The sequence below is a fragment of the Schistocerca gregaria genome, chromosome 4 (assembly GCF_023897955.1).
Source record: "Schistocerca gregaria isolate iqSchGreg1 chromosome 4, iqSchGreg1.2, whole genome shotgun sequence".
NCBI lineage: Eukaryota > Metazoa > Arthropoda > Insecta > Orthoptera > Acrididae > Schistocerca > Schistocerca gregaria.
Genome location: NC_064923.1, coordinates 102,201,608 through 102,225,937, shown reverse-complemented (window position 1 = coordinate 102,225,937; position 24,330 = coordinate 102,201,608). Strand labels below are relative to the sequence as shown.

Genomic DNA, 24,330 nt, shown 5'->3' with positions numbered 1-24,330 from the left:
TTAAGGAGAATTTATGTCCCTAATTCTGAGTATTCTCATAAATGGTCAATAACATACTCCTTTTCTTTGAATGTGTAAGAATTTTTGGTTTCCTGCCCGATGGATACTGGTAATTATGTTTTTATTTCCCACAATATTTCTCCGAGGTACTGCTTGTCAATGTTGGGTAGCGGCTATCAGTCACTACTGGCAAGTAGCATCTGCCGGTGCCTGCACAACTATGGTCTGTTATGCAGGCCTCATTTGAAAGTTGCGCAGCATCATGGAGGGTCCACTTAGTAATAGATTTGGTTCAGACCCTGGCCACAGTGACACTCAGCAGTAATGTCTGTTAACCACCTGATGATGTCAGGCAGTTAATTCAAGGAAATAATGTGAGATGCAAAAAACCTGATCCAGTGACAGACCCATATTTTGAACTTTACAGAATAGCCATATTGCATGCTTCTTTATTATAAATACTTTTGTCCCCTTAGCTGCATCCCCCAGAAGATTATGCGACAGGACAGAACCAAATGAAAGTATGTTAGCAAACCTTGTAAGCAGGGTCCTGTATTCTCCTGACTGTGTCTGGTATAGATGGGCCTTTTATCAGTATGCTTGTGTCAGTCAGCTCACATGACAGTTTTTGAAATGCCCTCAGTGGCCTTTGTAAATCGTCTAGGTTTATGTACATCAGGAAGAGGAGTGGGAACTTTGCAGTTTCCTCACAATATTTTTTAATTTGTCCCTGTGTCTTCTGTTGTTAAGATGTGACTCCATCTATTGAAATGGAAAGCCTTTAACACCACAACTTTTTAGTTCATGCAGTAGACCTTTATGAATTACATAAAGGTCTTTATAAATTAGCATAAAACGCCAAGAGGCTAAATTTTCATGCTTAATTCTACCAACAGGGAGTTTCTGACATAATCTGTTTTATATGTAGAGAAGCTTTTACAGAATTGACATATTGTTAAATGGTTATTGTCAGAAAGGTGAGTCAGTATTTCATTAAAAACTGTCTTTCCAAAAAGATGAGTCTGTAATTAGAGGCCACTTTTTATTTCCATTCTGGTATATAGATGGTGCTGTTGTATATTATTTTCTCGGTATATAGTTGTTGCTGTTGTATATTTCAGTGTTTCAGGAAATATTTCATCAGCCATTGACTTAAGGGAGCACATTCATTCATTCATTCTTTGTACATTCATTCATTTATTAACCAGGAGAACAATTCTTCTGTTGGAGCATGTTCTTCTTTAAAAGACTCTGTTAGAGAAGTTGAGATGAAGCTCCCTCATGTCCTTGTCCAAAAATTTTTGCATGCAAACATATTCCTGCTCTTTTTAACACACAGATTCAAAATCTTTTTACCCAGTCTTCAGTTTCTTTCTCTCATTGCCACTATCTATCTGTATCTCTCTACCACTGTTTCCTTTTTCTCTCATTGATTTGCAGTGTATCCCACTGCCATTGTCTCTTCCATACCTTGGCAGCTCAAAAAGTCTGGAGGCAGGGGCTTCAACTTATTTTTTCACCTGTACTCACATGTTTAAAATTTCGGTCCAAAATGTGCCTCCCCCTATGCCTACACATAAGTTTTCTCGTTTGAGAGGGTCCATACTCCCCAAGTCTATGTATGGTCTCCATTAATCTGCTAATCTGTATTTTTCATTTCCTCTCTCTTTTGCTTCCACTTCTATCTCCATCCATCTCTCTTTCTCTTGTATTACTACTCTCTCTCACTGACCATCAATATCTTCTCTCTCTCTCTCCCCCCTGTGGGTTCGGGGGTAAGAATAGGCCCACGGTATTCCTGCCTGTCGTAAGAGGCGACTAAAAGGAGTCTCAAACTTTTTGGCCTTGTGAGATGGTCCCCTAACGGGTTTGACCTCCATCCTTCTAAATTTTCCGAAGAGCGAGCCGATTGGGGAAGGGCGCCTTACAAGGAGCGATGTGTCCATCAAGCATTACCATCTCTAGCCAGGTTTGTTGTAATCGCTTAGCAGTCCCGCTCACCTACCATCTCTTGGGCGTGGATTTGTTCTTGGGTGCGGTTTCTTGCAGTCTGCTATGCTGTGTCGCTTTATGCGCCGATGACGATATTGGACTACATCACCTAAAATCCAGCACGGTAGCCAGTCTGTTGTGGTGGGGCCGCCATGTACCCTGTTGGTTGTAGCCCCCTGACTACACAGGGATCGCTCTGCTGATGCCAGCGCCGTTAACTCCCCACGTATGCCAAGGAGTAGATGCCTATCTCCTTGGGGCATTGGGACTCCCGGCAATGGCCATCCTGCCAGGTGGTCGTTGCTGAAGCTGGGTGGCGCCCGTGGGGAGGGCCCTTGGTCGGAGTAGGTGGCATCAGGGCGGATGACCCGCAATGAAGCGTGGTACATCATCTCTTGCTGGTGGCCAGCCGCCAGCAGTCTCTAAGCGTTCCAGGGCTCAATACAACGCAACTACATATGACCCCAAATCGTTCCCCTCGATGGCTACACCATGGGAGGAACGAAAGACTAAGGATGCCAGCGAACCATACTCGCCCCGCTACCGGGTGTGTACGAGAGCTGATGATGAATCCTTTACATCCATGAAGCCTCAGTTCTTCGTCGAGCACTTAGAGGACAAGTTCGGGGAGGTGGAGGGCTTGTCCAAAATGCGCTCGGGCTCGGTTTTGATCAAATCGGCGTCCTCCGCCCAGTCCCGCCGGTTACTCGATTGTAACAAGCTGGGGGATGTTCCGGTTACAATCACGCCCCATAAGAGTCTTAATATGGTCCAGGGCATAATATTCCATCGGGACCTTCTATTGCAGTCCGATGACGAGCTTCGCGCCAATTTAGAGCGGCGAGGTGTTCACTTCGTCCGGCGCGTACATCGTGGTCCAAGGGATAAGCAGGTTGCCACCGGTGCCTTCATCTTGGCCTTCGAGGGTGATACTTTACCTGAGAAGGTCAAGGTGATGGTCTATCGTTGTGACGTCAAGCCCTATATCCCTCCCCCGATGCGGTGCTTTAAGTGCTGGAAGTTCGGGCATATGTCTTCCTGCTGTACTTCCAGCCTCACATGTCGAGATTGTGGACGCCCATCACATCCCAATACTCCATGTGCTCCGCCTCCCATCTGTGTAAACTGCGGAGAGCACCACTCACCTTGCTCGCCGGACTGCAGGATCTACCAGAAAGAGCGCAAAATCATGGAGTATAAGACCCTGGACCGCCTGACATACACTGAGGCCAGGCAGAAGTTCGAACGCCTCCATCCTGTTCGAATGACTGCCTCTTACGCCGCGGCTACTACAGTCCCCACTTCTAAGCTGGGGAAGCCTCAAACTTCCCCTGCTCGAATAGCACGGAAAGGGTCCCTTGGGTCCCTTCCTTCCCAGGTTTCCGCCTCTGGGAAGGGTGACGTCAGCCAATGGAAGAAAAGCAGACCAGCGGCTGATCGCAGGGCTTCCCGCTCCTCCTCCGTCCCGGAGACTGACTCGCTGGAGCCCTCCCAGCCAATGAAACCCAAGGACCAGAGAGACAAGACGAAGAAGAAGACCTCTAAGGCCAAGGACCACGCGGTGGCATCCACCCCACTGCTCCCTACAGGCTCTACGTCCGGGGATAAGGTGGAGATCCGGGCGTCCGCTGAGGACCTGGATCTCGCCGGACCCTCAGACACCATGGAGGCAGATTGTACTGGTCCTCCATCGGTGGCAGCAGGTGACCCAGTGGCGTGATCTGCCTCCTCGGCCCCTTTACGCCTTTTTCGGACATGGACAAAGCAATACTCCAGTGCAACTGCAGCGCTTTTTTCCACCACCTTGCTGAGCTTCGCCAACTCATCAGCAGTCACCCTTTCCTCTGCATTGCCCTACAGGAAACTTGGTTTCCGGCAATGCGGACGCCTGCCCTACGTAGGTATCGGGGTTATTACAAGAACCGGGCAGCTTATGATAGGGTATCTGGTGGAGTCTGCGTCTTCATCCTTAACTCTTTCTACAGCGAATGTGTACCTCTTCACACGCCTTTAGAGGCTGTCGCTGTAAGGATGTGGTCGCCTCAGCCTATTACTGTCTGCAGTTTGTATCTTCCGCCAGATGGTGATGTCTCGCGTCATGTGTTGGCTGCATTGATAGCACAACTGCCTCCTCCTTTTGTGTTACTGGGCGACCTTAACGCCCGTAACCCCCTGTGGGGTGAACCTCTTGCTGTGGTAGAGACACATCGGTTCTTGGGACTGGTATTTGATGCCCGGTTGACTTGGCTGCCTCATATTAGGCAGCTTAAACAAACATGCTGGCGGCATTTAAACGCTCTCCGTTGCCTTAGCCACACCGGATGGGGTGCCGATCGGTCCACCCTTCTCCGGCTGTATCAAGCGCTGATCCAGTCCCGCCTTGATTATGGGTGTGTGGCTTATGGTTCGGCGTCGCCATCAGCGTTGCAATTGCTGGATCCCATCCATCACTGCGGGATCCGACTCGCCACAGGAGCATTTCGGACAAGCCCTGTTGACAGCTTACTTGTGGAGGCTGGTGTTCCTCCATTGCGGATCCGGCGCGACCGACTTCTGGCCGCTTATGCTGCCCACGTTTGTAGCGTGCCAGGGCATCCCAACTACCGTTTCCTGTTCCCGCACTCGATCGTCCATCTTCCAGACAGGCGGCCCCGGTCAGGGTGTACGATCGCGGTTCGCATCCGGGCTCTACTGTGTGGGATTGAGTTTTTTCCTCTCCGGCCTGTTTTCCGGGCCAATCTCCGTCTGCCCCCTTGGTGTGTGCGCCGACCATGCATTCGGCTGGATTTGGCACAGGGTCCAAAAGACTCGGTCCCTCCTCTGGCCCTCCGCCGCCGCTTTGTTGCTCCCCTTGCCGAGTTTCCCGGATCTGCCGTGACCTATACCGACGGTTCGATGGTCTCTGGTCGCACTGGTTACGCTCTTACTCTAGAGGATCATTGTGAGCAATGGTCGCTGGCACCCGGGAACAGTGTATACACTGCCGAGTTGGTTGCCATCTATCGCGCCCTAGAGTATATCCGCTCCCGCTCAGGTGAGTCCTTTGTCATCTGTAGTGACTCCCTGAGTGGTTTACGAGATCTTGACCAGTGCTTTCCTCGTTCCCGTCTGGTGATGGCCATCCACGAGTCGCTCCATGCTCTTGCCCGTTGCGGCCGCTCCGTGGTCTTTGTTTGGACCCCAGGTCATGTCGGCATCCCGGGCAATGAGCGGGTTGACACGCTGGCTAAACAGGCAGTGAGTTCACCGGCTCTGGAACTCGGCCTTATGGAGTGTGATCTCCTGTCGCTTTTGCGCCAGAAAGTGCTTGGTGCCTGGGGTGACAAGTGGCGCACCCTGCCCACGCCCAACAAACTTCGGGCGGTGAAGGAGACGACCCGTGTGTGGCGCTCCTCCATGCGGGCCTCTCGGAAGGACTCTGTCGTCCTCTGCCGGCTGCGCGTTGGCCACTCGTGGCTGACGCACGGCCATTTGTTGCGCCGGGAGGACCCACCGCTATGTCGCTGCGGGGCAGCTCTGACGGTGGTCCACATTTTGGTGGACTGCCCGCTTTTAACAGGACTCAGGCAGACGTTTGCGCTGCCTGATACCCTCCCTGCCCTTTTATGTGATGACGATGCTATGGCGGACCTCGTGTTGAGTTTTATTCGGGCAGGGGGTTTTTATCGTATGATTTGAGTGTTTGTCCTTTTATTTCCTGTATTGACTTGGGCCTTTGGCCTGTGGTTTTAAACTGTGGGTTTTAATGTCATTTGGTGGTTGGCTTTTCCGTATTTTCATGGTCGGCCAACCACCTTCACACTCGGTGCGATTTTAGTTCCGTTTGTCTGGTCTTTGTCTGCCTTTCTTGTATTGTGTCGTCCCTTCTCTCAGTTCTCCGTTTTTAACGACTGACAGTTTTTATTTCGTGTGATTTTATCGTGGAACAAGGGACCGATGACCTTAGCAGTCTGGTCCCTTCAATCCCACACCCAACCCAACCAATCTCTCTCTCTCTCTCTCTCTCTCTCTCTCTCTCTCTCTCTCTCTCTCTCTTTGGCTCCCACTGCTGTTCTCTTCATCCATCTCCCTTTCTCCTTCACTGCCACTTTCTCTCTTCCTTAGTCAGTGTCTCCTCTCTCTTTCTCTGCCACTGGGACTGCTTCCTTTCTCTTGCACTGTCACTGTTTCTCTACTACTCTATTTCAACACAAGAAAAGCCCAGAAATGTTTCCATGCAAAAATTTTTGGTGAGGAAGGTGGAATAAGAATTGAGGAATCTGGTTTCCCCTTTTTCCCTCAGAGTATTTTAATTTTAAAGAGGAACAGGTTGGCCTTTGCTCCTACAGGAGCATTTTTCCACTGGTTCCCTTCTTTTCTCTGCTACAGCACGGTGTGCCGCTTGTATAAAATGAATTCTATGGGTCAGTAAATTTTTGATAGTTTATTTAGGTACTTCAACACATTTATGTCCTCTGACACATATAAACAACAAATAAGTACACATAATGTAAGGTTAACACAAAATAATTTGCATTACATTTTTTGTGGATACTTTGATCATCAATCACAATTCATTGAAATGCTCAGCTTATGATTTATGTCTTAAAAGAGTAAAAATGTTGTTAGAAATATTTTATTGAATTTGCACTCCCTCCAGTTTTAAGCAAATTTTTGAGTCCTTTTAAATTTTTTCAGGCATGTTAAGACCCTTTTTAGCTCTTTCTTGTCACTGCAGTTCCACTTTGGGCATATTTGTATAGGCATGAAGTGCCCATTATACTAAAAACTGACAAAAAGTCATAGTTTTGTGGCCTCAGTAGTCTTGTGAAGATGCTAGAACCCTTGTCATTTGTTCACTACATCAGTTAAAGCTAAATTTACTCCTCAGACTGGATATTATGCATAATAAGGTTACTCCTCAGACTGGATATTTTGCATAAGAAGGTTACTCCTCAGACTGGATATTTTGCATAAGTATGTTAGCTTTGAACCTCTGGAACTTGTAAATGGATAATGATATATCAAAAAACTTTTCAAGGTTCCTGAGAACGTCACCTTAAGAACATATGGTTAATTTTTTGGCGATCTGCCATGAATAGAATTTATAGAAGTGACCATCCCCACAATTGGTATTTTTTGTACACAAAAATCATAGTTTTTTAGGGGTTTCACAGGAATTACATATGAATAAATTGTGCTTTTATAAGCTGCCTAATGCATAAAAATCAACTGTTTGCTGGATTTACCCAAGCTGGAGGAAGTGTGTAATGTTCACATTTTGAATGTGTACAATAGGATAGCTACAGTATGCCCATTCTGCAGATAGGTATGCAAATGGTTGCTTGGCTGTGGGGTATTCAAAATATTTGACCACTTATCTCAGTGATTAACAGAACTGGAGATATGACCCCTGAAAAATTGCATTTTTGTGTGCAGCTTTTTGGAACATATTGCGATTGTGCACTGTCGTGCACAGACCGATTGATATGCCACGTCCTGTATATTCCATCTTGAAAGAGAGCCTTTGTGATGTGAAATGAGTCTCATTATACATTTGCAAGCAAAACAGCCACAAGAGGTCTCTTCTGTGAACTATACTGACAGCAAATTATGACTAGGGTTCATCTTCTCACATTGATAAATATGACTTCTACATTACTTTGTGTGTGTGTGTGTGTGTGTGTGTGTGTGTGTGTGTGTGTGTGTGTGTGTGTGTTTCTGTATATTTTTATGTGGAACCTGGACTTGATACCAATGATGATATCAGGATCATCAACAACAACTTATTTTCATACTGAAAGTGCATGTGTTTAGCACAAACGAAAGTACGCATGAGCGGAAACCTCCTGCCTCAGCAAAGGTCATTCCTATTTGTACATACACTGAATCTGTATCAGTTAATTAGGCACCTCAGAATTTTTGTACCATGGGTGATGAAAAGTCATGTTCTCAGATTCACACAACTGCATCGTTGATATACATTAGCACAGTTGTCTAGCAAATTAAGTTGTTGTCAAATGTCTTTGGGAAAACAACAGTGTAAGCCAGGTAGTAAAGAAATGTTGTCCATATACATTGTCTAAGAAAGTTGCGTATCATGTATTCAAATGTGACCATAGCACTGCACAGACCTAATGGTGTAATTTTGAACTCACAGAGGCCAGTAGGTATTACAAAACCAGTCTTTTCTCAGTTAGCCTAATTAACCTCAATCTGGCAGCAGGCGGTTTTCGTATCTGTAGTAGAGAAATACTTCGCTTTCTTCATACAGTTCGAGGCATCAGTGGCTTGTGGCAATTGCTGTATCTCATTTTTAGTGGTTTTGCTCAGCCAGTGGTAATTGATGGAGACAATGTGCGATATCTTTTCACCACACTAGGACCACAAGGGAGGACTGAGAACTTTCTTATGACTGAATGATGATGTCCTGCAGCATCATCTCCACTTCAAATCTGATCCATCCATTGTTCACCTGGAAACACCCCATATGAGTGTCATTGATGGGCAGAGGATACCCAGTGTTAATATGTTGTATTACTTTGGGTTGTCTGTCTGATTTTCTCCCTCTGTCAAGTTGGAACCTGTTGCTGGCTATATACTAGATTCCACCATTGGGAAGTTGATGATAGTTGCATAACAAAATTCCCCCCTGCAGGTTCAGGGGTAAGAATAGGCCCACGGTATTCCTGCCTGTCGTAAGAGGCGACTAAAAGGAGTCTCAAACGTGATTTTCCCCTCTCGGGTTTGACCTCCATATTTCAAAATTATTCCAAAGAGCGAGCCAATTGGGGAAGGGCGCCTTACTTGGTGCATTGTGTACATCATGCATTGGAGCCTTTAGCCAGCTTATTTGTCGTTGCATTGCAGTCCCAGTCACTCTCCATCTCTTGGGCATGGATACATTCCTGGGTGTGATTTCCGCCATGCACTCTGCAGTGTCGTTTCTGCGCTGATGATGACCATGGACCACCTAATATCCAGAACGGTAGCCAGTCTGTTGTGGTGGGGCCACCATGTACTCTGTTGATTGTAGCCCTTTGACAATACAGGGATCGCTCTACTGATGCCTGTGCCATAAACTCCCCGCATCGTGACTCCCTGGGGCATCGTGACTCCCGGCAATGGCCATCCTGCCAGGTGGCCCTTGCTGTGGCTGGGTGGCACCTGTGGATAGGGCCCTTGGTTGGAGTAGGTGGCATCAGGATGGATGACATGCAATGAAGCATGGCACATCTCTTGCTGGTGACCAACCACCATCAGTCTCTAAGTGCTCGAGGGCTCACTTTAAAGCAAACATGTATGACCCAAAATCATTGCGCTCCCTGGCCACACCATGGGAGGAACGAAAGGCTATGAATGATAGCGAGATGTATTCGCCCCAGTATCTAGTCTGTATGAGAGCTGATGGGGAATCCTTTGTGTCAATGAAGCCTCAGTTCTTTGTAGAGCATTTAGAGGACAAGTTCAGGGAGGTGGAGGGCTTGTCAAAAAGGCGGTCCAGGTCAGTCTTGATAAAAGCAGCATCCTCTGCCCAGTCATGGGCATTACTCGCTTGTAAGAAGCTGGGGGATGTTTCTGATACTATCATGCTCCATAAAAGCTTAAATATGGTTCAGGGCATTATTTTCCACATGGATCTTCTTTTACAGTCTGATGATAAGCTGCGCGCCAATTTAAAACGATGAGGTGTCCATTTCGTCTAGTGTGTCCACCGTGGTCCAAGGAATAATCAGGTTGCCACCAGTACCTTCATCTTGGCCTTCGAGGGTGACACATTACCTGAGAAGGTGAAGGTGATGGTCTACCGCTGTGATGTCAAGCCATATATCCCTCTCCCGATGCGGTGCTTCAAGTGTTCAGCCATATGTCTTCCCCGCTGTGCTTCCAGCCTCATATGTTGCGATTGTTGTCGTCCATCCCATCCCGATACTCCATGTGCCCGGCCTCCCACCTGTGTCAACTGCGGAGAGCACAATCCCCCTTGCTTGCCGGACTGTAAGATTCTTCAGAAGGAAAGGAAAATAATGGAATACAAGACCCTGGACCGACTGACCTACACTGAGGCTAAACGGAAATTTGAATGGCTTCATCCCATGTGCATGATGTCATCTTATGCAGCACTGTCACTCCTGTTACAGCTCCCCAGAGAAGTGTAAGTCTTGTTCAGCTTCTCTCGCTAGGAAGGGATCCCTTGGGTCACTCCTTCCCAGTTTCCTACCAGCAGCACAGCAGACACCCACCAGTGGCTGAAGAAGCCACAGGTCGCTGGACATAGGGCTTCACGGTCCCCTTTAGCCCCGGAGACTGAATCAAAGAAGCCCTCCTAGCAAGGGCAACCAAAGGAACAGCATGAGAAATAGAAATCGAAGACCCCTAAGACCAAGGAAATTGGGTGGCACCCACTCCACCACTCCACCACTCCACTCTTGGTGGCATCCACTGAGGATCTAGATCTTGCCGGTCCCTCAGACATGGTGGATGTTGCTCCTGTCGGTACTTAATCGATTGCAGCAGGTGACCCAGTGGCAAATCTGCCTCCTCGGTCGCTTCACGCCTTTCTCAGCCATGGATAATGTCAACCTCCAGTGGAACTGCAGCAGTTTTTTCCACCATGTTGCTGAGCTCCGACAACTTCTCAGCCTTCACCCTTTCCTCTGCATTGCTCTTCAGGACACTTGGTTTCCAGCAATGCGAACCCCTGACCTCCATGGCTATCAGGGTTATTATAAGAACTGGGCAGCTTATGAGAGGGTATCTGGTGGCATCTGCATCTACGTTCTTCACTCTCTTTATAGCAAGTCTGTCCCTCTACAAACACCTTTAGAGGCTGTTGCTGTTCGGGTGTGAATGCTTCAGGCTGTTACTGTCTGCAGTCTCTATCTTCCACCGGATGGTGATGTCTTGCAGCATTTCCTGGCTGCACTGGTAGCCCAATTACCGCCACCTTTTCTGTTACTGGGTGACTTCAACGCCCGTAACCCTCTGTGGGGTGGATCAGTGGCAACAGGCCAGGAGCACCATTGAGCAAGTATTGGCACAGCTCGACCTTTCTCTTTTAAATAATGGTGCCTTCACACTTTCAGTGTTGCGCATGGCACCTACCCAGCCATCGGCCTTTCGATCTGTGGCCCTAGCCTATTACCATATGTCCAATGGAGTGTGCATGATGACTTGTACAGTTGTGACCACTTTCTGATCTTTCTGTCACTGCCACAGCACCACTCTTCTGGGCGCCCCTGCAGATGGGCTATGAATAAGGCTGACTGGCACTTGTTTACCTCCATTGCCACTATTGAGCCTCTTTCCAATAATGCCATTGATATGGTGGTTCACTCAGTCACCACCAGCATCGTTACAGCCACAGAATCTGCCATTCCCTGTTCTTCTGGGTCCCCTCAGTGGAGGACTGTGTCTTGGTGGTCACCTGAGATTGCTGAGGCAATTAAAGATTGCAGGCGAGACACTCCAGCGTCACATGTGGCATCCCTCATTGGAACACATCATTGCCTTTAAACGGCTCCGTGTGTGAGCCCGCTGCCTCATTCGCCAACACGAGCAGGAGTGCTGGGAAAGGAATGTCTCCACCATTGGCCTCTGTACCTCTCCATCACAGGTTTGGGCCAAGATTAGGCGACTCTATGGCTATCAGACCCCCATCAGCGTCCCTGCACTTTCACTGAATGGAGCAGTCTGTACTGACTCCGACACAATTGCAAAGCACTTGGCGGAGCATTTTGCTCAGAGTTCCGCTTCTGCGAATTACCTGCTGGACTTCCACTCCCTGAAAGGACGGTTGGAACGTTGGAGCCTTTCATTTCACATTCTCCATCCTGAATCGTACAGTGCTCCGTTTAGTGAGTGGGAATTCCAAAGTGCTCTAGCCGCTTGCCCTGATACAGCTCCCGGGCCAGATCATATCCACTGTCAGATGCTCAAACACCTCTCGGTGGACTGCCAGTGACGCCTCCTACACCTTTTCAACCACATCTGGATTGAGGGTAAGTTCTAATCTCAATGGTGGGAAAGCATCGTAATCCCTTTGTTGAAACCTGGCAAGAACCCACTGGACATGGACAACTACTGGCCCATTAGCCTGACCAACGTTCTTTGCAAGTTGCTCGAATGCATAGTGAGCTGGAGGTTAAGTTGGCTACTGGAGTCTGGGAGCCTTCTGGCTGTGTCTCAGGGTGGGTTCTGTAATTTCGCTCTGCCGCCAATAATCTGGCGTGCCTGGAGTCTGCCATCCGTTCAGCCTTTGCCCACCGTCAGCATCTGGTCACTGTCTTTTTTGAGATGCAGAAGGCATACGAGACGACATGGCAACATCACATCCTGTCTACGCTTCATGGTCGGGATCTTCAAAGTCCACTCCTGATTTTCATACAAAATTTTCTGTTGCTTCGTTCCTTCCTTCTGCGTGCAAGTTGCGGCCTTCCATAGGTTCCTTCCGAGTTCAGGAGAATGGGTTACCGCAAGGATCTGTCTTCAATGTCTGCCTCTTTTTAATTGCAATTAATGGGCTCGCTGCAGCGGTGGGAATGTCTGTCTCAGTTTCCTTGTACGATGATGACTTCTGCCTATACTATAGCTCCACTGGCATTGCAGCTGCTGAACAGAAGCTGCAGGGAGCTATCCACAAGGCGCAGTCTTGGGCTGTAGCGCATGGCTTCCAGTTTTCGGCTGCCAAGACCTGCGTTATGCATTTCTGCCGGCGAAGCACTGTTCACCCTTAGCCACAGCTTTATCTTGGTGGTGAACCTCTTGCTGTGGTGGAGACACATCGTTTTTTTGGATTGGTTTCTGATACCCACTTGACTTGGCTCCCTCATATTCAACAGCTTAAACAGATGTGCTGTCGGCATCTTAACGCTCTTGGGTGCCGTCAGTCTATCCTTCTACGGCCGTACCAGGCATTAATTCCCTTCCGCATTGTGGTTGCTGGACCCCATCCTTCACAGCGGGATCTGACTCATCACTGTAGCTTTCCGGACAAGCCCTGTCAACAGCATACTTGTAGAGGCAGGTGTCCCTCCATTGCAGTTCCAGTGCCAACGATTACTGGTTGCTTATGGTACACACGTTTGTAGCTTGCCCGGGCATCCCAATTATCGTCTCCTGTTCTCTCAGTCGGTCGTCCATCTTTTCGAATGGCGGCCCCAGTTGGGGTGAACGACCGTGGTTCGCGCCAGAGCTCTTCTCTCTGGGCTTGAAGTTTTCCCTCTTCCACCTATTTTCTGGGCCCCTCTGTGTATACTCCTGTGGTGTGTGCCCGACCAATGCCTTCGGCTCGATTCGGCACAGGGCCTGAAGGAAACAGTCCCTCCTGAGGCACTCCTCCACTGCTTTCTTTCAATCCTTGCCATGTTTCAAGGCGCTGACATTGTCTATACTGACAGTTCGATGGTTGCTGGTCATGTCAGTTATGCTCTTACTGTAGGGGATCATTATGAACAATGCTCATTGCTGGCTGGCTGCAGTGTTTTCACTGCCGAGCTGGTCGCCATCTCTCGCAACCTAGAGTATATCCGCTCCTGCCCAGGTGAGTCCTTTGTTACCTGTAGTCATTCCCTGGGTGGTTTACGAGCTATCGATCAGTGTTTCCCTTGCTCTCTTCTGTGATGGCTATCCAGGAGTCCCTCCATACTCTAGCCCGTTGCGGCCGCTCTGTGGTCTTTGTGTGGACCCCAGGTCATGTTGGCATCCCGGGAAATGAATGTGTTGACATGCGGGGTAAACAGGCTGTCAATGCACCAGCCTTGAAGATTGGCCTTCTCGAGAGTGACCTCAGGTCAGTTTTGTAGCAGTAGGTACTTCACACCTGGGGTGAAGAATGGCTCACCCTTCTTTCACCAAACAAAGGTTGGCCCATCAAGGAGGCTACCTGTGCATGGTGCTCCTCTTTGCAGGTCTCTCACAAGGACTCTGTTGTCCTCTGCTGGTTGCGCATTGTCCACACCTGGATGACGCCCAGCTATTTATTGTGCTGTGAGGACCCACCTTTATGACACTGTGGGTCAGCTTTGACGGTGGTCCACATCTTGTTGGACTGCCCGCTTTTAACTCTGCTCAGGCAGATGTTTGCGCTGCCTGATATGCTTCCTGCATTTTTATCAGATGACGTTGCAATGGCAGATTTAGTTTTGAGTTTTATTCACGCAGGGTGTTTTTATTGCTTGATTTAAGTGTTTGTCTTTTTTTGTGTTGATTCTGGCCTTTGGCCTACAATTTTAGACTGGGGTTTTAAGTGCATTTCTTGGTGGTTGGCTTTTCCTTTTTTGTTTCTATGGTCGGCTAACCACTGTCACACTCGGTGTGATTTTAATTCCTTTTGTCTGGTCCCTGTCTGTCTCTTTCTTGTCCTGTGTCATCTCTTGTCATCTCCATTGTTTGTTTTTATTCTTTGTGGGTGTTTCAGGTTAATGAAGAAAGGGACCAATGACCCTAGTTGTCTGGTCCTTTCAATCCCACAAACCAACCCAACCTATAGCAAAATTCTCCACTGATGGAAATGAGCTGAAATTTCAGGGGCCCTTTTATAAGGCTGAGTTTATTTTCTGCATTTTTAGAGCTTTGTAGTTCAACTGGGTATGCAGGTTGTAGACTAGAACTCATCTTCTGAGGAAGGTAGGGTAAGTCACTCTTTAGACAGTTGCTCAGAGTAATTGTTGCTGAGTGGACTTGTTTAAGTAACTTCATTGATCTGAAGCACCAATCTTCAACAGTCCATGTTTTGTTTGTGATGCATGCAAGAAGTCCCATCCAAGTTTAATATTATGGCTTCTTTTTGGTGAATTGATACACTTGGAGGGCTATGTTTATCATCCTATGTTGATATGTGACACAACTTCTGAATGATTTAAAACTAAATGTCAGAAACTGATTTTTGTTGACAGATTTAAAGGCTAAGGCTGGAACTGACTCTGATAGCCTGGTATAGTATTGGTTTTGTGATCATGGAGTTATTTTACATGAGTGACCTCTGGAACTCTTATGTTCTAGTTTCTGATTTAGCCTGCACCATGACTGTTTCTCTTCGGTTAAATATGGGAGGTGGATAACTTCTTGCTCAGTCTAATATTTCTACTTTCCCATCACACAAAAGTTATCTTATTCTGATTAGGTGACATTTTCAAAACAAGTACCAACATAACAACCCAGTAAAGTTTCAGTAATGATTGAGCAATTGTGTTGGTTCGTGTACTGCACATAGAGGTGTAAGTCCGTGAGCTAGGCCACATTTTCCAAATCAGTATTGGTGTGTTTACATGACCAACTGGAAGCAGTATTGGGCTGTTCAATTGATTTATTACTGTATAATGTATTCAGATTATCTTATGATACCTTGGCACTAAGTTGAAATCGGTAATAATACCACTTGTGTGACATGAGACGGAAATATGTAATAAGAAATATTTTTACTTTTTTATAATTTTAATTTTTGATTTTGTATTTTGATCATTATTGACAACATTGTCATACCTCTATACATTTATGAATTGTTTAATAAACTTTGGAAATGCTAAATTGGAATGAATTGTTATGTCAAAGTGTTTTTCTTTTACATGGGTCTGTACATTTATTATAGAGTAATGAACTGTGTCAAAACTGAATTAGGCTGATACAACTACATCCATCAAAGAAAAATGTGGTATGCTATGCGAGAACTAAAAGTCTTACATACCCGTATCTTGAAAACGATAGCTACCTTACATCTCAACATCCCACACTAAACCATTCAATACCCCTGATAACATTTCATACTCTAATCTTGATTGCCTTCTTTAATGTACTGTCCCATTAATTTGTTTCCTGTACTATGACACATGCAATTTTATACTTCATTTTATGCTTGCAGGTGAGACTGTGTTCTGTGACAGCTGATGTACTTGGGTCCTTGAGTTTGGGTTAACACTTGGGTTCTGTGCATCTTTGTTCAACAGTTCTTATAGTCCATCTGACATTTGCAGTGCCACATTCACATGGTATGTGATATATGTCTGGTTTTGGGAGTTGTAGATTATCTTCCACACAAGATAATATACCTTTTAATTTCTGTGGAGGGATCAGTATAAATTTTTGTACCATATTTTTGAAGTAATCTCCCGATCTTCATGGGCAAATGGAAATTATGCAGTTCTGATGGCTTATTCATTGTAATTTAATTTTGTTGTGAGTACTAAAAGGAACCTAGCTTTAGAAATTGCCCAGGTAAAACATAACTTTTTTAAGATGGGAATTTCAGTCACAAAACTTATATTCCTAATATTGTTCCACTTATGTCTGCTGTTCAAGCTAAGGAAGTCTGAAAACCATTTTCTGTTAAGTGAGTAGTAAGTTTAAGGAAAGATTTGTTTGTTTTACTTTCAGGATTCACAAGAAGTTGGAATGGAAATACAGTTGTTACCTGATTTCCCTCCAGGCCCACTTGACAAATATCGAAAGGCATCTTCTTTTGACTGGAAATCTATGAAGCTACTGTTAGAAACGCCTGAAATGTTGGATTATAAGGTGCCAAGCATAATTTCTTACTGTGATTTTAAAATATTTACACACTCATTTAAAACTTAGTGCTCTTGTAACTACAGATGAAAATATGGAAGCTAATTGAGGAGAACCCAGAATTTCACCATTCAGATAATTCACTAAGTTTAGAAGAACAACGGACTTTGGTTATGAAGAGACTGTATAGTTTTAGAAAGCTCCATATGTTATCAGCTGAGGACATATTTGGAAATCTTCACAAGGTAACATATCTGGAAAATTACATTGTTATTTGTAAGTAAGTATCTTGAATTCTTCTGAGCCTTATGCATATAGCAATGTTATCAGCATTACATTTCTATGCAGATTAGAGGGAAAGTCTGGAGGGAAATTCTGTGTCTAGCTTCATACTCAAACATCAGTAAAATTCCGGAAAAAAAATTATGTGGATTACATATGACTCAATTTCATATTAGTACATGTGGAAAGACAGAATGGAAATTCTGATTTTTATAGCCTAAAATAGGCATTAAGATTGAAAGTAATGTGTGAATTCATATTCTGATACAAAATCTGTTCACATACTATGAGTGCAAATCCCTCATCAAACCGTGTATTTCATCCACCATAATACTGCTTACAATGAAAAATCAAGTAGAATGGTATGAAACACACACACACACACACACACACACACACACACACACACACACACACACACAAGGTCCCTGCAGATGGAAACATGGAAAGTACAGTGGCATGTGTGTGTGTGTGCGTGCGTTGTGCATGTACAAACGTGTGTGTGTGTGTGTGTGCGTGCGTTGTGCATGTACAAACGTGTGTGTGTGTGTGTGTGTGTGTGTGTGTGTGTGTGTGTGTGTGTGGTGTCTAATTGTGAAAGAGGATGGTGTCTGATAGCTTAGTCTACTTTTCAATGTTCCTGACTGCTACTCACTGTCTCCTGTATGTAGTGAGTAGCAGTTCATAGCAGTTCATACTCTTGTTAAGCCTATACATAGATATACATTATTTCTTTCACGGATGCAAAGATATTTGGAGCTGTGACCTGTGCTATGTATTCTTAAGTGAGTGATAAATTCCCTGTTTATGGTTGTCTTTGATTAACTGAAGAAATAAGAACAGAATAATATCTGGTTGCTTCTTTACACATTACATCAAAGACATTATTTTCAAAACTCAAGTTTCAGTTTTTTATAGAATGACAGTAATGTTCATTAAAAGTTTATGGTAGCACACCTATTCACATTTTCTTTATTCATTATATTCTCCTGATGCAAGAGAGCCTTCAATTACCATTAGCTGCATTAAAGGGCCAAATGTGTGCTTGTAGATTATCTGTTGCCAGTTACATAATTACAAAGGTGCTCACAACAATGCCTGACTTTTAACAGTGCCGAAGTAACCATTCGTAAAAGCATACTTTGGGAATTTGTGGCAACAGAAACCTCAGATGTTTCTAAGAGCAAAACATACTTAACTGAGCTTAATTAGTTTATTTATATGTTGAGTCTATTTCATTAATACGGTAGTTTGCTACTCACCTCAGAGAGGACTGTGCAGGTGTGCTGGTGGGATAGGAAGGAGGTAGGCAGGTGGAGGACTCTGATTAGTGAAGGTTGATGTCAGAGGGGTTACAGGATCATAAGATATGTTGCAGGGAGAGTTTCCACATATGGAATTCAGGAAAGCTGGTGTTAGTGGAAAAGATCCAGATAGCACAGGCTATAAAACAGTCATTGATCTCAAACACATCATGTTGGATGGTGTGCTCAGCAACTGGGTGGTCCAGCAGTCTCTTGACTACTGCTTAGTAGAGACCATACATGCAGACAGACAGCTTGTTATTGATCAGGTGTGTGTCAAATGTGGCACAGTGATTGCAACTACGTTGGTAGATTTTATAGTTGCTTTCACAGTTGGCCCTGCCTCTGCTGGGGTCACCATGATAGGAAATGCTTGTGACAGGCCTGGAATAGGTGGTAGTGGGAGGATGAGTGGGACAGACCTTACATCTAGGTCTTGGGGAAGGGCATAGAAGCAAGGGTGGAGTAGGGCCAGACAAGGATATTGCTTAGGCAGGGTGGGTGGCAGAAACCACCCTGATGGTGGAGATAGTGTGAGGATATTTCTCATTTCAGGAAATGACAGAAAGAATTCGAATCTTTGGTGGAGAATGTAATTTAGTTGGTCTAGTCCTGGGTGGTACTAAACCACAGGGGGTGGCGGTCTACTTTTCTTGCCGGTCAGTGGGAATTTGTGGGGATTGCGGGGGGAGGGGGGGGGGGGGTATACATGACTCTTAGGTGACTGGGGGGACAAGGCATGAGAAACCTGTTTCTATACAAGGTTATTAGGTTAATTTCCATCTGTGAATACCTCAGGATGTTTGTAGAGGGACTGCTCATCACTACAAATGTGATGATAGAGAGTGGCTGGGTTGTACAGAAGGGATTTCTCGATGTGGAATCGATGGAGACTGTCAAATTTGAGGTATTGTCAGTGGTCAGTAGGCTCAAATCAAGAGGCGCTACCGATGTAGCTGTTCTCGAGTTAGAGATCAACATCGAGGGAGGTGACTGGGTGAAGTGAGTAGGGGCCAAGGTGTTGAGCTTCTGGAGGAATGTTGGACAGTGTGACCTCACCCTTATCTTTTATAAAAGTCAGGCACTGTGTGAATTTTTATACAGTGATTAGTCAAAGCATTGGGATAGTCTTCTTGTCACTGATGTAAACGTACACACGAATTGATTTGCGAAGCCTGAGAGAGACACTTATTGCTGGATGGTGAACTGTGCTCATGTAGCTGATGGAGAAGATAGCCCAGGTTGACAGAATCACTGCTAAAACTACTGCTAAAGAAGCTCATACTGTTCATATGAAGTTGCACGGAGGTCACGTCATTGTGCTGCAGGTTATGTTGACTAGATGTTATTGCATGTTATCGCTATAGCCTCTTGACCTTGTGACAAAACAGGTGGATTACTTCCATCTGTTGTGTTTTTCTCCCCTCAAAATTATTTTTTTCTGCAAATTTTGTATCTTTGATATTGTCGTTTCTATACAATTTACACAGTACCTAAAAATCTCAAATAATGACCCATGGTCAATTCAAATTAACTTTGTTATATGTTACTTTCTTTTCATTAATAAGAATATGATGAACTAGTTAGTTTTGTCAGAAAACAAAGCTAATTTCAGATTTAGTTATCATAAGCAGTTGTAAACACAGTTACTAACTTCCTGATTAAGTACGTAAAAAAAGTGGAAAAAATAAATAAAGTATTCATTCAGTTGGCAATAAAAATAAGTTAGCGACATCTAATCTCATTTAAGTTTGAAGTGATTAACATTCTTAGATAAAACATTGCTAAGCACTGAAATAGAATCACATATTTGGACAAACTAACCAGCATAATTAGATAGAAATTGTTACTGTATCTGAAAGTACCGTATATTTAAACATATCCCCATCCACTATTTAGTTACTCAGAAATGTAAATCTTTTAACTGTATTTTGTGCAAATCAGGCAAACAACAATTGACAACTTCAGTTTCAGATATTGTAAACTTACAAAAGAAACATGTTGGAAGACATTTTAGTTCAGTCTGTGGTGAGTTTTGAAGTGAGTTAAGATCCATGTCTGAAAATATGGGACAATGTACTGCAGAAGATTTAGTACAGATTACAAGTTCTGAAATGTACCACATTTTATCTAAATTTTGTGCCCAGGATTTTATTCAATTATTTTTGACTGTTTTAAATTATCAGTTATACTGTGAATATGAAGTTATTCTTGTGGACTGTGTTAATCTTTCAAGTAATGACTAATGTGAACTGTAACAATAATGTCAAGCTATGAACAGCGTTACATCTGAAAGATATTTACTGTGCACATTGTTTTTCCATTCGTATGACTATTAGATTTAATGGGCAGTGTTTAAAGAGTTTTATCCAGTAACTGTGTTAATTATCTGTTTGCCACATGTGAACAGTAATCATTGTACATCTATATTAAGTTAGTATGCTTGGACTACAACTTGATGACAGTATGGTACATGGCCATCTGTTTATCTGTACCATGATTATAGTAGGTGAGACATGGACTGGCCATAAACAGTAACTCATTCAGTATTCAAGTACAAGTAAAGTGTTTGAACTTCAACTTTTGTAGTGGACTACATTACTGACAATAGATTATTACCACCACCAAGTTTTCAGCCAGTTTCGATGAAGTCACTACTACTGGAGATAACTGTGCAGGTAATATGGTAAGTTATATTTGATGCCCTAATGTTGAGGAACACATTGCAATGGTACAGTAGTAAAGTGAAATGCAATGGAGAGAAGAGGCTGCCATTATGAGAGTGATATGGCCAGGGGGGAATGCAGTACTGCCTGAGATTATCAACATCAACTCCATCTTAGACAGCAGCAAAACTGACATCACATTGCAGAGTATAGCAGCCAATCGGCTAGAGGGACACCATATGTAAACAGGTAGGTGAGACGATATGGAAAGTTGTACAATGTGATTAGCAGACAATGCAATAGTAGCCTCAGCTTGTGGTGGAAATTATTATGGTAAATTCACATTGTGTTTGATTGTCAGCAACTACTCATAAAAATGTGTGACACTGAGAGTAAAGACAGTGTGTTAGGTGGTCGTGGACAGGGAGTAAACATTGTTAAAGGACATTAGGAAAACTGTGTACTTAGGGGAAGAATGTAGGAATTTCACTTGGTTGATGAACAGAAAGTAGTAATTAAAAATGTACCTGAAAATGACAATGGGTTTAGGTCAGGGCTAGAATGAACTTTGTATCACAAACTTGATGTCAGCCACATTATGGATTACATGTTTAGGGCTTCACCGCCCACTCACAGTAGTGTGGATGAAGAAGCAAATAGTTCTGAAGCAGTGGAAGAAGTTAACATTGGGCAAGAACTGTGTGATGAAAATTGGGAAATGTAAGAGAAGTTGAGAAATGGGGATATGAGTTCATTATTGATACTGTTCATGAAACAACAGGAAACAAATTTTGAAGAAAGTGTAAATTCAAAAATAGACGCAAGTAGTGGTGATGTTAGGAAATGAATTAGTAGTTTAAAGGTTGAAAGGAAAGAATCTATGAAGAACATTAATGCAATTAATCTTGTGGACTTGGATAGGAGGCTAGTAACTGTAAAAATTGGTCTTGAGAATAACTTAAAAGAAGTAGTATAAGACACAGAGGCAAAATTTAATAACATTAGCAGTGTTTGTACAGCTGAAAAAATAGATTTTGGAAACTACATGAAAAGAGAATGGAATCGATTGCAAGTTCATGTGATAGTAATTTACAAGTGTCGATGAAATTTTGTTCTGATATTAGGGTGGAACTTGAAAGTCAAATTCACCAAATTAAAACAGAGACAGTGGAAAAAGAAATAGAAAGTAAATGTGTAGCTATCATTGAAAAGAAGATGGAAAGTTCAACAAAATTGTATATTCTAAGGTTACTGAAACTGAAAGGAAAGTCAGCAAAGTAAATACAGTGCTTTTACAGAAACTGATGGAATTTCATTTGTTAGTTGTAAGAAATTTTATAGTTTTGAACCATGGTGAAGTGCACTCTCTTGATTTTGTTAGAGATTTCAGTGATTTATCAGAAAATTGGGGTGGTAAGGAAAAAAGTCTTTTGTAAGAGGATTTTTGAAATCTGATGCTTACAGTGGGGCAGCTGAAGTTTCAGAAACATGTAGTTTATGAGAGGAGTTTAAGAAATTATTTTTAAATGAATGTTGGTCTATAGGTGAACAAACAAAGAATTTTAAGTGAATTTTGGGGAGGTGAGAGGTATGATCATAGTAAGAGCTGCTATCAAAGGTTTTATCAAAAAAAGTCTACTCACCAGGTGGTAGGAGAACACACTTACAAAAAGGTATTGAAATTTGCCAGCTTTTGGAGCTCGTAGCTCCTCCTTATGAAAGAAGATGATATATTTTTGATATTCATTGATATATTTTCAAAAATTGATTATTTCTGTAGTTATATTAAAGATTTTGTCAGTTCTTAATTAACAAACTAAAATATTTGGACAAGGAACTGGGTAGCAAATTGATAATTATGGGACAGGTAAATAAGCTTCCGCAGGTTGTTGGAGAGTTACTGGTACTTTTGCATGCTCATAGTAGTAATATAAATCATGTTTCAAATTATTTGGGGAAGATGCAAAGTAGAAGATGGTGGAAGAAACTTTGTGGATAGTATGATTCAAGGAGGGATTACCATGTAAACAGGATGAACAGGGTTGATTCTTGGTGAGGTAATGGTGAACCAAGGAATAACTGGGTCGCTAATGGTCCAGATGGAAACAGAAGTGGTAGAAGAAACTCCAGAGACAAAATTGTCAGAAATAATGGTGATTTTGGACGCAATTGGGGCTCATGCATGGGCAAAACACAGGAAAGAGTCAGATGTAAATAATTGTACTTTGTCGTAGCATTAGTAAAGGAAGTGAAGAACATAGATCATGCCATGTGCTGACAAGGGGTGGGATGACCTTTTTGAAACTGTCTATACAGTGATGTAGGTTAGGGTCCCAAGTATCACACCCTGCAGTCATTCACCCTAGTGGGCCCTTGTTTGTGGGTAATTGACAAAAAAATTTCCAAATTTCACAAGATGCTCAACAGCTCTTAAAATAGAAGTGTTATATGGATTGGTTGAGTAGTGTAATGGTTGTTGAACTGCAATCTTACACATAAACGGTTGTAATCAAACTTCGTCATGCTCTTTGAATTCTTTTAATTCAGTTAATTGGTTTAAATGTAATTTTTTCACTTCTATTCCTTAGTCATGTCATTTTAATCACCGTATTAGCCTTTTCAGTGACTCTTTTTTCTTACTATAATTCTTTTTTCATTTGGAATATTTGAGAATATAAATTAATTATTTTTAATTATCTATTATAATATTTAGACATTTGAAAATGATAATCTATCAGTTAAAAAACAAAAGATAAAATAATCTAATTATATTGACTGATAGTGGTGAAGTTTTTTTGGTACAAAATATGAAAAATTTAGATGGTAATTGTCATATAAACATTTCAATACAAATTCTTATTGCACTATGGACAGAATAACATAGATGAAGATTTAAAGGAAAGAAAGTATTAGAAGTAAAACATGATTCCAGCAGACAGAAGAGTAGAAATAGTGAGTACAAGAACAAGAATGAAAATATAAATGATAAAATGAGAGGCATAAAATCAAAGTTAATACCTAAAAATGGAAAATGGAAAATGAATGACAAGGAGAAAAAATGAGAGCAAATGAAAAAGTTAATAGAATGATGAAAACAATGTGGCAAAGGACTTCAAATAAAAAAATTCTATCCAACCAACTAATTCAATTAAAGTAATGATCAAAGCTATTTTAATAAAAATTAAAAATTTTAAAGCACTTGATGAAATTTGAAGTGACAACCTTTTGCATGTGAGGACTGTACATTAACCATCACACTACACAACCAGTCTATATAACATTTCTATTTTTAAAGCTGTAGAGGATTTGAAATTCTGAAATTTTTCTTCATCAGTTACTGAAAATGAGGGTGCACCAGGGTGAATGGCTGCATGGTATGATACCTGGGACCTTACCCTATACCACCATATAGATCAGGGCCGCACAAGGTACATCCACCAGTGCATCGCACAGTGCAGAGTGCAGAAGATGGCTGCGCTATGTTGACGACGGTGTAGACCCCCTCTCCTCGGCTTTGCGCAATAGCGCTGCCTCTCACTTCCTTAGCTTGTGTTGCTCATGCCGCCTGTCTCAACCTGTTTCAATGTTTTTACCCTCTTGTCTTT

General features: G+C 43.4%; 1 protein-coding gene across 5 annotated transcripts in view; it reads left to right on the top strand.

Moving 5' to 3' along the window:
* The window catches only part of LOC126268198 (peroxisomal acyl-coenzyme A oxidase 3-like), a 301,784-nt gene that overhangs the window by 62,730 nt on the left and 214,724 nt on the right, over nucleotides 1-24,330 (top strand). For all 5 annotated transcript variants that reach the window (XM_049973820.1, XM_049973819.1, XM_049973822.1 and 2 more), the window contains exons 2-4: nucleotides 15,830-15,956; nucleotides 16,342-16,482; nucleotides 16,560-16,718. In XM_049973820.1, coding sequence (XP_049829777.1) covers nucleotides 15,954-15,956; nucleotides 16,342-16,482; nucleotides 16,560-16,718 — 303 coding nt within the window. In that variant the 5' untranslated portion in view covers nucleotides 15,830-15,953. The remainder of the gene's footprint in view (nucleotides 1-15,829; nucleotides 15,957-16,341; nucleotides 16,483-16,559; nucleotides 16,719-24,330) is intronic.